The sequence below is a fragment of the Ruditapes philippinarum genome, unplaced genomic scaffold (assembly GCF_026571515.1).
Source record: "Ruditapes philippinarum isolate M1 unplaced genomic scaffold, ASM2657151v2 ctg8438_1_1_1_1, whole genome shotgun sequence".
Classification (NCBI taxonomy): Eukaryota; Metazoa; Mollusca; class Bivalvia; order Venerida; family Veneridae; genus Ruditapes; species Ruditapes philippinarum.
Genome location: NW_026858195.1, coordinates 49,217 through 63,384, shown reverse-complemented (window position 1 = coordinate 63,384; position 14,168 = coordinate 49,217). Strand labels below are relative to the sequence as shown.

At 35.9% G+C, this 14,168-nt stretch overlaps 1 protein-coding gene across 2 annotated transcripts in view; it reads right to left on the bottom strand.

Annotated features, from left to right (window-relative positions):
- Positions 1-6,622: 6,622 nt before the first annotated feature.
- LOC132752456 (NADH dehydrogenase [ubiquinone] 1 beta subcomplex subunit 5, mitochondrial-like) overlaps positions 6,623-14,168 on the bottom strand; it is a 30,351-nt gene continuing 22,805 nt past the window's right edge. For both annotated transcript variants that reach the window (XM_060742783.1, XM_060742782.1), the window contains exons 4-6: positions 13,997-14,058; positions 9,604-9,710; positions 6,623-6,778 (exon numbers count right to left, since the gene is read on the bottom strand). In XM_060742783.1, coding sequence (XP_060598766.1) covers positions 6,742-6,778; positions 9,604-9,710; positions 13,997-14,058 — 206 coding nt within the window. In that variant the 3' untranslated portion in view covers positions 6,623-6,741. The remainder of the gene's footprint in view (positions 6,779-9,603; positions 9,711-13,996; positions 14,059-14,168) is intronic.

The window sequence follows — 14,168 nt, the reverse complement described above, 5'->3', positions numbered from 1 at the left end:
TATTTAAAAAAATTAAATGCTATTGAGACAAGTTAGTGTTTGTTTTATACACGTACACGGGCATAAACACATCAATTTGATGTGGTGCGATAGCTCAGTTGGTTAGACCACTGACTGTCACTCCTGAGGTTCCGGGTTCGATCCTGGGTAACACCCTTGGGACTTTTCAGAGACACTTTCAGTGTTTCCCACCTACATGGAGGTTTACTGGTATTAAAGAAACCCTGGTTATCCTCCCATGTATCAAGACCGCCTCCGTGGTTGAGGGGTTAGAGTCGATGACTTCTAATCCAGTTTACCTCTCTGGCGTGGGTTCGATCCCCGGAAGATGCTTTGGTAGTTTAGCATGGAGGAAGGTAGTCTAGTACTGGTGTAACTCTCCAGGAACGATGGTTAGGAAACTACCCGCCTATATGACTGAAATACTGTTGGGAAAAGGCGTAAAATGAAACCAACAAACAAACTTGTTGGGAAAAGGCGTAAAATGAAACAAACTCGCATGTATCAGTGCTATACACTGGCCATGTAAAAGAACCGAGGGATCTATCAAAAAGAGCTAGGACTGGTTCCTGGACTCTCTTGTGTCTAGAGTCTGCTGAGTTTAGGACCTTACTGGAAATAAGTACTTGCACTTTCGTAAGTTATCGTTGACCGCCCGGTCTAAAGAAAATCAATCAATCGATTGATTGTTTGATTTTGTTTTTCATTTCACAATTATAGGATATCGGATTTTATAGTATTTCTGAAACATGCTTTTCTGCATAATTTACCTGTAATTTAACCTATTTTATGACCGGAATATTAAAAAAATCAACTGTTTAGTTCACCTGAGCTGGCAGGGTGAGCTTTTAGGATACTTGAATTTTGCTCGCCTGTCGTCTGTTGTCCGTCCACTTTTAGTTCATTAACAATCTAATGTTTACATTTTTACATCAATTGTTTCCATTAACTTGGTCAAGATGTTTTTCCATGTTTCTCGCATGAAAAGCTAGGTCACAGGAGCTTAAAATAGAAATCTCTTATTAACACTCTTGAGGGCTACTGTTTTTGGAAATTCAGACAAGTTTATAAAGGTTGATCTTTAGTTCTAGTTCAAATATGGGCTATATTGGGTCAAATCTAGGTCCAACATCCCAAATTTTGGAAAGACCTTGTTATACACCCTAAGGACTACTGTGTTGTTCAAATGTCCTTGGAATTGGTCAGAAAGGTAAAAAATGTTTCATCTCTGGGGTTAAAAAACTAGGTCACACAGCCCAAATATTAGGTCATCTGGGGTTAAAAACTAGGTCACACAGCCAAAATATGGAAAAACCTGTTAACATTGTACAGACTGCTGTTCTGGACCATATGTTCTGGAAATTGGTAAGAAAGGTATTTATGATGATTTTTAAGTCAAGTTTGAATATTGATCGTCTGGGGTCAAAAACTAGCTCACAAAGCTTAAATATAGGAAAACCTGTTAACATTCTAGAGACTACAGTTTTGGACCAAATATCCTTGAAATTGGTCAGAAAAGTTATTCTGATTATTCTCAGGCCAAGTTTTGAATATGGCGTCGACCTCTGGGGACAAAAAATTATGTCAAGCATCTGCGGAATATTACACTTTTTAGGCAACTATTTGTCCATATTCATGGTCGGATACGGTAAAAAATATTGAAAAGCAAATGAAAATATTAGAAATTGAAGAAATGAAAACTTTAAGCACTTTTAAGTGTGATTGAAAGTAAGTAAAGTTAAGGGGGTAACGACTTTTCAACACAACATTGATAAATAAATATAGTACCAAGTTAGAAATGAAGAGAATTATTGAAAACTCAAGAAATCTTATACTTGTAGCCCATCATGTAAGATAATCACAGAGAACAAGTCTGTGAAATATCATGATTCCCTTTTCAGCAGTTATGGAGATACCAAGCTTACACGCAAAAAAAAGCTTAACCACAGGGACGCAGATGCCCCCACAAATGGGTGACTGCATTAGCTCGATTATCTGCGAATAGTCGAGCAAAAATAGCTTCCACAATATGAATTTTTTTATGAAGGGTTTTGTTCTTTATTTAACTACGGGGAATAAAGCGAATAGTCTCATTATTTAAAACTCAGACGGCGGATGATGAGGCCATTCCTTATAAGTCCCCTTTTGCGTGGAAGGGGATTAATAAAACAAGGCGTTGAACCGGGTTTCCTCCCCGAATAGGTTTTGAACCACAGAAGGTTTTGTAGTGTCAGAGTTATGTAAAAAAGTCAAAGTTTAAAAAGAACCCCCAAATGTTGGCAACACACATTGTCTAATATGGTGATCATTTTGTGAAAAGTTGTAAAATTGATTCATAACGAGTTTATGGGCCGATGAACTTGCTGCCCCCCAATGTCATGCTGTTGACACTTTGACCCTTCAAGTTAGAACCCAAATGTTTGCACGCAACTTCGATTCAATTTCATATAGTGATATCTCTGTGTGAAATATTTGTTTAAATCCGACTTCAAGTAACGAAGTTATGGACCCGACACGATTTTTGCTGCAAGGTCATGCTGTGACCTTGACCTCAAGGGTAGCTGACCCAAATGTTTGCGCGCCATTAATCTCAATATGGTGATAATTTCTGTGAAATAACTGTAAAATCTGACTATAAATAACAAAGTTATGGGGGCGGACATCGATTTTGCGGAAGGTCATGCTGTTGACCGCTGACCTTCAAGATAGCGACCAAATGTTGCCCGCGACACTGTCGTTTAAATATGTGATCATTACTGTGAAATAGTTTTTAAAAATCTGACTTCAAATAACGAAGTTATGGCCCGGACATTGATTTGGCTGCAAGGGTCATGCTGTGACCTTGACCTTCAAGGTAACGACCTAAATGGTGGGCGCTGCACGTTGTTTCATTAATGGTAGTCATTTCTGTGAAATAGTTTTAAAATCCGACTTCAAATAATGAAGTTATGGACCGGACAATATTTTGCTTCAAGGTCATGCTGTGCCTTTGACCTTCAAGGCAGCGATCAAAATGTTGAGCGCAACACATCTAAATATGGCGATCATTTCTGTAAAATAGTTTCAAAATCTGACTTCAAATAACAAAGTTATGGGCCGGACATGAACTTTGGACGTACGCTACAGCATGGACGACTGAAGACGGACGATCAAACAAACCCGACGACTTTATGCTCCAATGACAATCAACCATACCAAGTTTGAAGTTCCTAGGCCTAAAGCGTTCTTTAGTTATTGACCGGAAACGTTTTACCTACAATATCAATGTGATCTTGACCTTTGACCCCTTGGCCCCTAAAATCAATAGGGGTCATCTGCTGGTCATGACCAATCACCATACCAAGTTTGAGTTCCTAGGCTTAAAAACGTTATTTAGTTATTTATCGGAAAACCTATTTTGGGACGTACGTACAGACGTTCAGATGTACGGACGGACTGACGGATGGAGGACAACCCGACGACTATATGCTCTCCGAAATTTTTCGGGGAGCATAAAACATGAGGGCATAATGGAAATTTAAGTGCAAACTTCACAAGGTTTCTCAACAGGTTTTCAGACTAAAACCTATTTATGTATGAGTTTCCTAGGTACCTTAATGGTCTGACACATTTTTTTAGCGAAAAGGCATTACACTAGCAAGCGATTAGATGATAATAACAATTTGTATAATGTTTTTTCTCAAATTTGCTGCAAAACAATATTTTCATAACAATACTAACACCTTTATTCTTCAATTCTTCTCTAATTTCATTTTACTGAAAGTTTTATTTGAAAAATCCTCATATCATCTATATTAGTCTAAAAACTTTGAGAGGAATTTGTCAAAAAACTACATTAAAGTTCCAAAGCAATGCATTTAAAATAATAAGTGGCTTGTTTCATAAATAATCCTGTTCCTATATTTATAATAAGTTATTTTCCCTAATTCTCTGCCTTTCACCATCTCCTGACTTCCGTACATTGTCTTCCCCTTTCTTTAAATGACCTTTTTGGTACATAATCCCATCCTGTAAATAAATAATAATTTTAAATTTTAAATTAACTGACCTATCATTTGAAATGATTAATACCCCCCGCAACTTTGACTTTTTAAAGGGCCCTTTCACAAATTTGTTTTAAAATTCCCCCCCCCCTTTCTAACTCTATTTATTGCCCGGAAACCTTTTTTTTTTTTTAAAACACGTTATGGGCCCCGACCCGGGTCCAAATGAAATCCAAAAACCCGGGTTTCAATAAGTTTGTAAGACCAATTTTTGAAAAAATATCTCATTCCTAATTGTTTTGTCTAAAAACCATTTTTCTTTTTATAGTAAGGGTACCTTGCCCTAGATCCCAAGGGGGGCAAATGCAACACCAACCCCGGTCTTTTATAAGTTGCTATACACTAATTTATTACAAATCTCATTCCTAACTAAAATATTGCTCCGGAAAAAACCTTTTTTCTATTTTTAGTAACGGTGACCTTGACCCCAGGGGTTTCAAATGCAATTACTAAACCGGAGTTTTCACATAAAGTTGGCTATATACCTATTTTTTTACAATACATTTACCTCATTCCAAACTCTAGTTTATCGTCCAGAAACCATGATGTGGACCGAACCGACCGACCGAACAAACCAACTCCTATATACCTTCCCCGCTAAACTTCGTTTGTGGGGGGTATAAAACTATCAATTAATACACTTGGGTTTCTATACAAAGTAACAAAGTGAAAACAGTTTTAACTTTTTACAAAGTGTCACTTGACCGATATTGAGTTTGTGGCCCGGGGCCTAAAAAACTCATAATCATAATCGGGGCCCTGAACAACAGAATGTGCAAAAACTGGCCCAATAATTCACATATATTAATTTTTTACGTCTAACATCCTTTACATCATTCTCGTAAAAAACTGGTAGGACTGATGAGCATGGCATAATAAAGGAATGCATACACGCCATTTGCCATCAAAAAACCAAATGAGACTTATAAAAATACTTATATGCCAAATATCTTCAACATAATTTTCTCTTTTCTTTTATTAGCACGTTAGAATAGAAATAGATATTATTATTCATGCATTGCAGTATTAATAATGCACAGTTTATGGTAAAAATTTCTTTTGTAACTAATCAGGAATACCTATTGGCCTTCGTGATTATATTCCCGCAAATGTTAACCCCAAAATCAATATATGTACATTACTCGAGCAAAGTTCAAGTCCTGAACATGTTCATTCAAAGGTTAACCATTTAAACATAAACATTGAAAGTCAAGGTCATTATGTCTCAAGATTAATGTAAGTCCCCAACTTAAAGGTCCATAAGTCCAGAAGTTTTCAAGAATAAAGACAATTCATTCATAAATAACTTTCTTTCTTCTTTTTTTTTTTTTTGGGGGGGGGGGGGGGTTACGTGACATTGATACATTATAGGTCATATTGCGACGTTCCAGCTTTACTGGTGGAGGAAGAAACATGAAAGAGTCCAAAGTCCCTGTCGGGATTCGAACAAGTGGTTTGACGTCAGCAACCTTAACCACTCAGCCACGGAAATAACTAAGCTATAGGTACATTTCTGTCATATTTTTAAGTGTAAGAAGGAAAAATGTTCAAATTATTTTTTTGTCAAAATTTTTTTTTTCTGCTCATGATACTTGACACACACCAACACAGATACAATGTAATTTTGCATTTTGTTATGTTCATGTTTGTCCAGATATTAAAACACTTCTATATTTTTTCTTTCTAAAAAGTTAAGGTAAAAACTTTAGGTGCATACTCTTTGTTTTAATAAGGAGCCAATAACAGTAGGCCTCATACTTTATTGTTACAGAATGAATTTCTATTGTTTTCTTTTTTGTTCTTTTCACAGAAAGATGGCTCCCTATCTCTATTCTGTCAGGTGGAAATGGCAGACGGTGGGAAATTAGAAGGGAACTAACAAGAGACAGTGTTAAATCAGAACTAGAACTCCGCGAGTTAACAATATAGTTTAGGAGAAATGGCCAAAACAAAAATGAAATATGAAAACTAAACAAAGGGCAATACCTCAAAAAATAATAAGTGCAAAGCAGCAGCTTCTAATTGCACTGCACTTCTTACCAATACGATCAATCACTCTATGAAGTTTCAAGTCCATAACTTTTATAAATTTTATGAGAAAAATAAAGTATGAAAAATTAAAAAGGGTAATAACTCAAAAATAAGAAATGCAGAGTACCTGTTCTTGTGCACTGCACTTTTTCTTAATGAGACCTATCATCATATGAAGTTTCAAGCCCGTAGCTTTTATACTTTCAGAGAAATGGCCCGGACAAAAATAAAATATAAAAATTAACAAAGGGAAATAACTCAAGAGTTAGGTAGTGTAGAGTATGGATTCTTGTGCACTGCCCTTCTTCTTAATGAGATCTATCATCCTATGAAGTTTCAAGTCCATAGCTTTTATAGTTGAAGAGAAATGGCCCGGACAGAATTAAAGTATGAAAGGACAATAACTCAACAATTAAGAAGTGCAGAGTACTGGTCCTTGAGCACTGCACTTCGTGTTATTGAAATAAGCATGCATACCAAGATTGAAGTCAATCCGACCTATAGTGACTGAGCTAGCTCTGGACAAGCTTTAGGGGACCCCGACAACGACACAACCAACACGGACAAACGCCGCCGACAAGAGTAACCCCTTCTCAAGGCGACACAAAAATCAGTTAAATTAAAATCAGACAATGAAGATAGACAATTACCATTATTTTCAGGTTTCTCATTTTTGAAGACATCTTACCTCCATTTGCAGTATACTGAATTATACAAAATATATGTATATAAACACATTTTTTCAATACAATTAAATCTATTTGAAGTATTCAGACAATATGAAAAACAACCTTTCAAAAAGAAGAATATAAGTTGATGGTTTGACTGTCCTTCATGAATAAACTTTATCGAACCAAGCATGAAATTTTCATGTAATATTTTTATAAATGCTTTCCGAGGATCACTGCTTTCCCTGACTTTTCATATATTGTGGATCTTTAAGCTGTAGAAAATTATTGACTCTAGATACACGATTCACTTATCAAAGCCAATATTAACTCTAGAAGCATGATTCACTTATCGAACCAATATTGACTCTAGATACACACGTTCACTTATCAAAAGCCAATATTAACTCTTCTAGAAGCGATGATTCACTTATCGAAGCCAATATTGACTCTAGATGCACGATTTCACTTATCAAAGCCCATTATTGCCTCTAGACCCACATGATTCACTTATCAAAAGCCAATATTAACTCTAGACACACGATTCACTTATCAAAGCCAATATTGACTCTAGACACATGATTCACTTATCAAAGCCAATATTGACTCTAGACACCACGATTCCACTTATCAAAGCCAATATTGACTCTAGACACATGATTCACTTATCAAAGCCAATATTAACTCTAGACACACGATTCACTTATCAAAGCCAATATTGACTCTAGACAACATGATTCACTTATCAAAGCCAATATTGACTCTAGACACACGATTCACTTATCAAAGCCATTATTGCCTCTAGACACATGATTCACTTATCCAAAGCCAATATTAACTCTAGACATACGATTCACTTATCAAAGCCAATATTGACTCTAGACACATGATTCACTTATCAAAGCCAATACTGGACTAGACACATGATTCATTTATCAAAAGCCAATATTGACTCTAGACACATGATTCACTTATCAAAGCCATATTGACTCTAGACACAGATCCACACATCAAAGCCAATATTGAATCTAGACACATGATTCACTTATCAAAGCCAATATTGACTCGATACACATGATTCACTTAGTCAAAAAGCCAATATTGACTCGAGCCACAATTTGATTCATTTCATCAATGCCAATATTGACTCTAGACACATGATTCACTTATCAAAGCCAATATTGACTCGAGACACATGATTCACTTATCAAAGCCAATATTGACTCGAGACACATGATTCACTTATCAAAGCCAATATTGACTAGACACATGATTCACTTATCAAAGCCAATATTGACTCGAGACACATTTGATTCACTTATCAAAGCCAATTATTGACTAGACACATTGATTCACTTATCAAAGCAATATTGACTCTAGACACGCATGATTCACTTATCAAAAGCCAATATTGACTCTAGACACATGATTCACACATCTAGCCTATATTGACTCTAGACACATGATTCACTTATCAAAGCCAATATTGACTCTAGACTAATGGATTTTCTTATCAAAGCAAAAATTCTGACTCTAGACACATGATTCACTCATCAAAGCCATATTAACTCTAGACACTGATTCACTTATCAAAACCAGTATTGACTCTAGACACATGATTCACTTATCAAGGCCAATATTGACTAGACACATGATTCATTTATCAAATACATTATTGACTTTAGACACATGATTCACTTATCAAAGCCAGTATTGACTCTAGACACATGATTCACTTATCAAGGCCAATATTGACTAGACACATGATTCATTTATCAAATCCATTATTGACTTTAGACACATGATTCACTTATCAAAGCCAATATTGACTAGACACATAATTCACTTATCAAAGCCAATATTAACTCTAGACACATAATTCATTTACCAAAGCCAATATTGACTCTAGACACATGATTCACTCATCAAAGCCAATATTGACTCGAGACACATGATTCACTTATCAAAGCCAATATTGACTCTAGACACATGATTTACTTATCAAAGCCAATATTGACTTAGACACATGATTCACTTATCAAAGCCAATTATTGACTTTAGACTCATGATTCACTTATCAAAGCCAATTCGGACTCTAGACACATGATTCACTCATCAAAGCCAATATTAACTCTAGACACATGATCCACTTATCAAAGCCAGTATTGACTCTAGACACATGATTCACTTATCAAATCCAATATTGACTCGAGACACATGATTCACTTATCAAATCCAATTTTGACTAGACACATGATTCACTTATCAAAGCCAATATTGACTCTAGACACATGATTCACTCATCAAAGCCAATATTAACTCTAGACACATGATTCACTTATCAAAGCCAATATTAACTCTAGACACATGATTCACTTATCAAAGCCAATATTGACTCTAGACACATGATTCACTTATCAAAGCCAATATTGACTCGAGACACATGATTCACTTATCAAAGCCAATATTGACTCTAGACACATGATTCACTTATCAAAGCCAATATTGACTCGAGACACATGATTCACTTATCAAAGCCAAAATTGATTCTATACACATGATTCACACATTAAAGCCAATATTGACTCTAGACACAAGATTCACTATCAAAGCCAATATTGACTCTAGACACATGATTCATGTTTGTGATTTGATTTTCTATCACACCTAGACAGTAAAGGTCATATGGCGACCTCAGGTGACCCTCATGCATTATTTCAGGCACACACAGTCACCTGAGTAGAACCACCAATGTTGTCATAGCTAGCTGGACGCTTCCTCACATTAAAATGACATCACATAAAATTCTTATTACACTAGGTGCTTTGGTTAAATGTGATGAATATATGTACACAACTTACGTAGATTTTCTTTTTTCATCTGCTTTATGAAGATAGTATAAAGTTCTTTCATGTTTCTTCTCAATAGGTTCAACTCCATATTTAGCCAGTAACCTTGTCAGTGGCAGCTGGAAAAATAAATATATATCTTTACCTTTAACCTGTTCAACTGAGAGAACTTACCCTGCTTTGAACTTTTCATTTATACTTGAAGGGATTTTAATATAAAAATACTACAGTCCATAGGAGGAATATGCCACTTACTTCATTTACCTGTAACAGTGGCATATTTTTTATCTAGTCAAGTTTATAAAAAAAAAACCTACTATATATTATGTATAACTAGAACTGTGTCCAAAGCACACGGATGCCTCCACTGACAACATATATATGATACAGTATGCTCACCGCGGGTTTTGCTTTTTCCACGATACCACCGCGGACGATTTTTTTTATCGCGGACAAACAGTGGCATATTTACATTAATTTACATATGAATATTTTATTTTAAAAAAAACATACTATATATTATTCTAGATCTGCACATGCCAGTATAAAAAAAATCATTAAAAAAATATATAAAGAGGACAAATCAAGCAGTTCATGTACTATATGCCACATACAAACATAGATAACTGTTATGAATATTACATAATTAACTAGAACTGCCACTATCATGGCGTGAATACCCCCGCATACCACTTTGTCAGAATCAACAGTGGCCATTTAGAGCTCAAGGACAACCTCCCTGCCAAATCTGAGGTTACTAAGCCAGTGCATTGCTAAGTTATGTATTCTACATGCTTCAAATGTGAAAATGTCAAAATCAATACATTGCGGACAGGACATTCTTTAGCAATTGAGAAGAAATCTTTTTTTTGTCAAGGTCCCTGTGACCTTGACCTTTGACCCAATGACCTCAAAATCAATAGGGGTCACCTTATAGTCATGATCAACATCCATACCAAATATGAAGACTGTGGGTCAAAGGAATCTAAGTTAATGGGTGGACAAACTTTTTGAAGTCAAAGTCCCTATGACCTTGACCTTTGATCCAGTGACCTCAAAATCAAAAGGGGTCATCTACTAATCATGATCAACATCCATGTCAAATATGAAGACTGTGGGTCAAAGGAATCTAAAGTAATTGGGCAGACAAAGTTTTTGAAGTCAAAGTCCCTGTGACCTTGACCTTTGACCTGGTGACCTCAAAATCAATAGGGGTCATCTACTAATCATGACTAACCTCCATGCCAAATATGACGACTGTAGGTCAAAGGAATCTTAAGTTATTGGGCGGACAAGCTTTTTAAAGTCAAGGCCCCTGTGACCTTGACCTTTGACCTGGTGACCTCAAAATCAATAGGGGTCATCTACTAATCATGACTAACCTCCATGCCAAATATGAAGACTAAGGGTCAAAGGAATCTTAAGTTATTGGGCGGACAAGCTTTTAGAAGTCAAGGCCCCTGTGACCTTGACCTTTGACCTGGTGACCTCAAAATCAATAGGGGTCACCTACTAATCATGACTAACCTCCATGCCAAACATGAAGACTAAGGGTCAAAGGAATCTTAAGTTATTGGGCGGACAAGCTTTTTGAAGTCAAGGCCCCTGTGACCTTGACCTTTGACCTAGTGACCTCAAAATCAATAGGGGTCATCTACTAATCATGACTTACCTCCATGCCAAATATGAAGACTAAGGGTCAAAGGAATCTTAAGTTATTGGGCGGACAAGCTTTTTGAAGTCAAGGCCCCTGTGACCTTGACCTTTGACCTAGTGACCTCAAAATCAATAGGGGTCATCTACTAATCATGACTAACCTCCATGCCAAATATGAAGACTAAGGGTCAAAGGAATCTTAAGTTATTGGGCGGACAAGGAAAAACCGACGGACGGCCGGCCGGACGGACAGCCGGACGGACGGACGGACAAGCTGATTCCAGTATACCCCCCTTACAACTTTGTTGTGCGGGGGTATAATTAATATAAGTATATAACACTTTTAAAATTGAATTAATTATCCACATCATAGGATCCATACAAAATGCAATAAACAAAATATATAACAATAATTTCTCCCTTAATGTACCTATTTTATAAATAAAAGCAAATTAATTTAATGAAGTACAGATATAAAATGATAAAATGGTGCCTGTTATATCTCCTGTGTATGTGTCAAAAGAAATCCATTTGTATACTTGTGATTACTATTTCAAACAGGGGATATGGTCTGTTACAGGGTACATTTCGTGTCCAGTCATCAATCAATGTATGTGGTTAATTCACCAATGACCTTTATTTGCATTGGCCAAACTTGGGCATTTTACCATGTAAAACCTATTTCAGGCATTGACCTCCAAGTGTGACCTGACCTTTGAGGTAAGGGTTTAGGTGTTTGCGCATCACATGTCATCTTATTGTTAACAATTGTGCAAAATTATTCTAAAATCCCTTGATTGATGAACCGCACACAAAATATACCCAAGAACAGACAATGTTAAGCTATGGCACTCAAGTGTGACCTTGACATTGAAGGTAGAAGTCTGGATGTTGCTAATGACACATGGTCCCATTATTGTGAACATTTTTGAACCTAGCTTGAGCCCTGGGTCCCATTATTGTGAACATTTTTGAACCTAGCTTGAGCCCTGGGTCCCATTATTGTGAACATTTTTGCCAAGTTATTTCAAATTCATTGAACAATAAAATAATTATAGACTGCACACAAAATATACCATTTAAAAGACCATGTTAAGGTTTACAACTGTAACCTTTACCTTGGAGGTAGACTACTGGTTTCGCTCATGACACATTGTCTTATTATTGTGAACATTTGTGCAACATAATTTCAAAATCCCTTGATCTTTGAAGACGTTATGGACCTGACACAAAATATACCCTGTAACAGACTTTGTTAATCTATGACCTCTGGCTGTTACCTTGACTTACTCTATGGTAATAATCAACTTACTCTGTGGTAATAATCAACTTACTCTGTGGGTACTATTCAACTTACTCTATGGTACTAATTTACTTACTCTGTGTAATAATTTAACTACTCTGTGGTACTAATCAACTTACTCTTAGGTACTTAATTTACTTACTCTGTGGAACTAATTAACTTACTCTGTGGTACTAATCAACTTACTCTGTGATACTAATCAACTTACTCTGTGGTAATAATTTACTTACTCTGTGGTACTAATCAACTTACTCTTAGGTACTTAATTTACTTACTCTGTGGAACTAATTAACTTACTCTGTGGTACTAATCAACTTACTCTGTGATACTAATCAACTTACTCTGTGGTAATAATTTACTTACTCTGTGGTACTAATTAACTTACTCTGTGCTACTAATTAATTTACTCTGTGGTACTAATTAATTTACTCTGTGGTACTAATTAATTTACTCTGTGCTACTAATTAATTTACTCTGTGGTACTAATTAATTTACTCTGTGGTACTAATTAACTTACTCTGTGCTACAAATTAATTTACTCTGTGGTACTAATTAACTTACTCTGTGGTACTAATTTACTTACTCTGTGGTACTAATTAACTTACTCTGTGGTACTAATTAACTTACTCTGTGGTACTAATTAACTTACTCTGTGGTACTAATTAACTTACTCTGTGGTACTAATTAACTTACTCTGTGGTAATAATTAACTTACTCTGTGGTACTAATCAACTTACTCTGTGGTACTAATTAATTTACTCTGTGCTACTAATTAATTTACTCTGTGGTACTAATTAACTTACTCTGTCGTAATAATTAACTTACTCTGTGGTACTAATTAACTTACTCTGTGGTACTAATTAACTTTACTCTGTGGTACTAATTAACTTACTCTGTGGTACTAATTAACTTATCTGTGGTACTAATTAACTTACTCTGTGGTACTAATTAATTTACTCTGTGGTACTAATTAACTTACTCTGTGGTACTAATCAACTTACTCTGTGGTACTAATCAACTTACTCTGTGGTAATAATTAACTTACTCTGTGGTACTTATTAACTTACTCTGTGGTACTAATCAACTTACTCTGTGATACTAATCAACTTACTCTGTGGTAATAATTAACTTACTCTGTGGCACTAATTAACTTACTCTGTGGTACTAATTAACTTACTCTGTGGTACTAATTAATTTACTCTGTGGTACTAATTAACTTACTCTGTGGTACTAATTAATTTACTCTGTGGCACCAATTAACTTACTCTGTGGTACTAATTAACTTACTGTGTGATGCTAATTAACTTACTCTGTGGTGCTAATTAACTTACTCTGTAGTAATAATTAACATACTCTGTGGTACTAATTTACTTACTCTGGGGTACTAATTACGGTAACTGACTCTGTGGTACTAATCAACTTACTCTGTGGTACTAATGAACTTACTCTGTGGTACTCGTGTGGTTCTGGAACATAACCCTCAGGTGTGTCTACCAACTGAGCAGGACCTGAAATTAAATAAGCCGTGTCATGACAAAACCAACATAGTGCGTTTGCAACCCGCAAGGATCCAGACCAGCCTGCACATCCGTGCAGTGAGTCTGATCTGTGCAGTCTG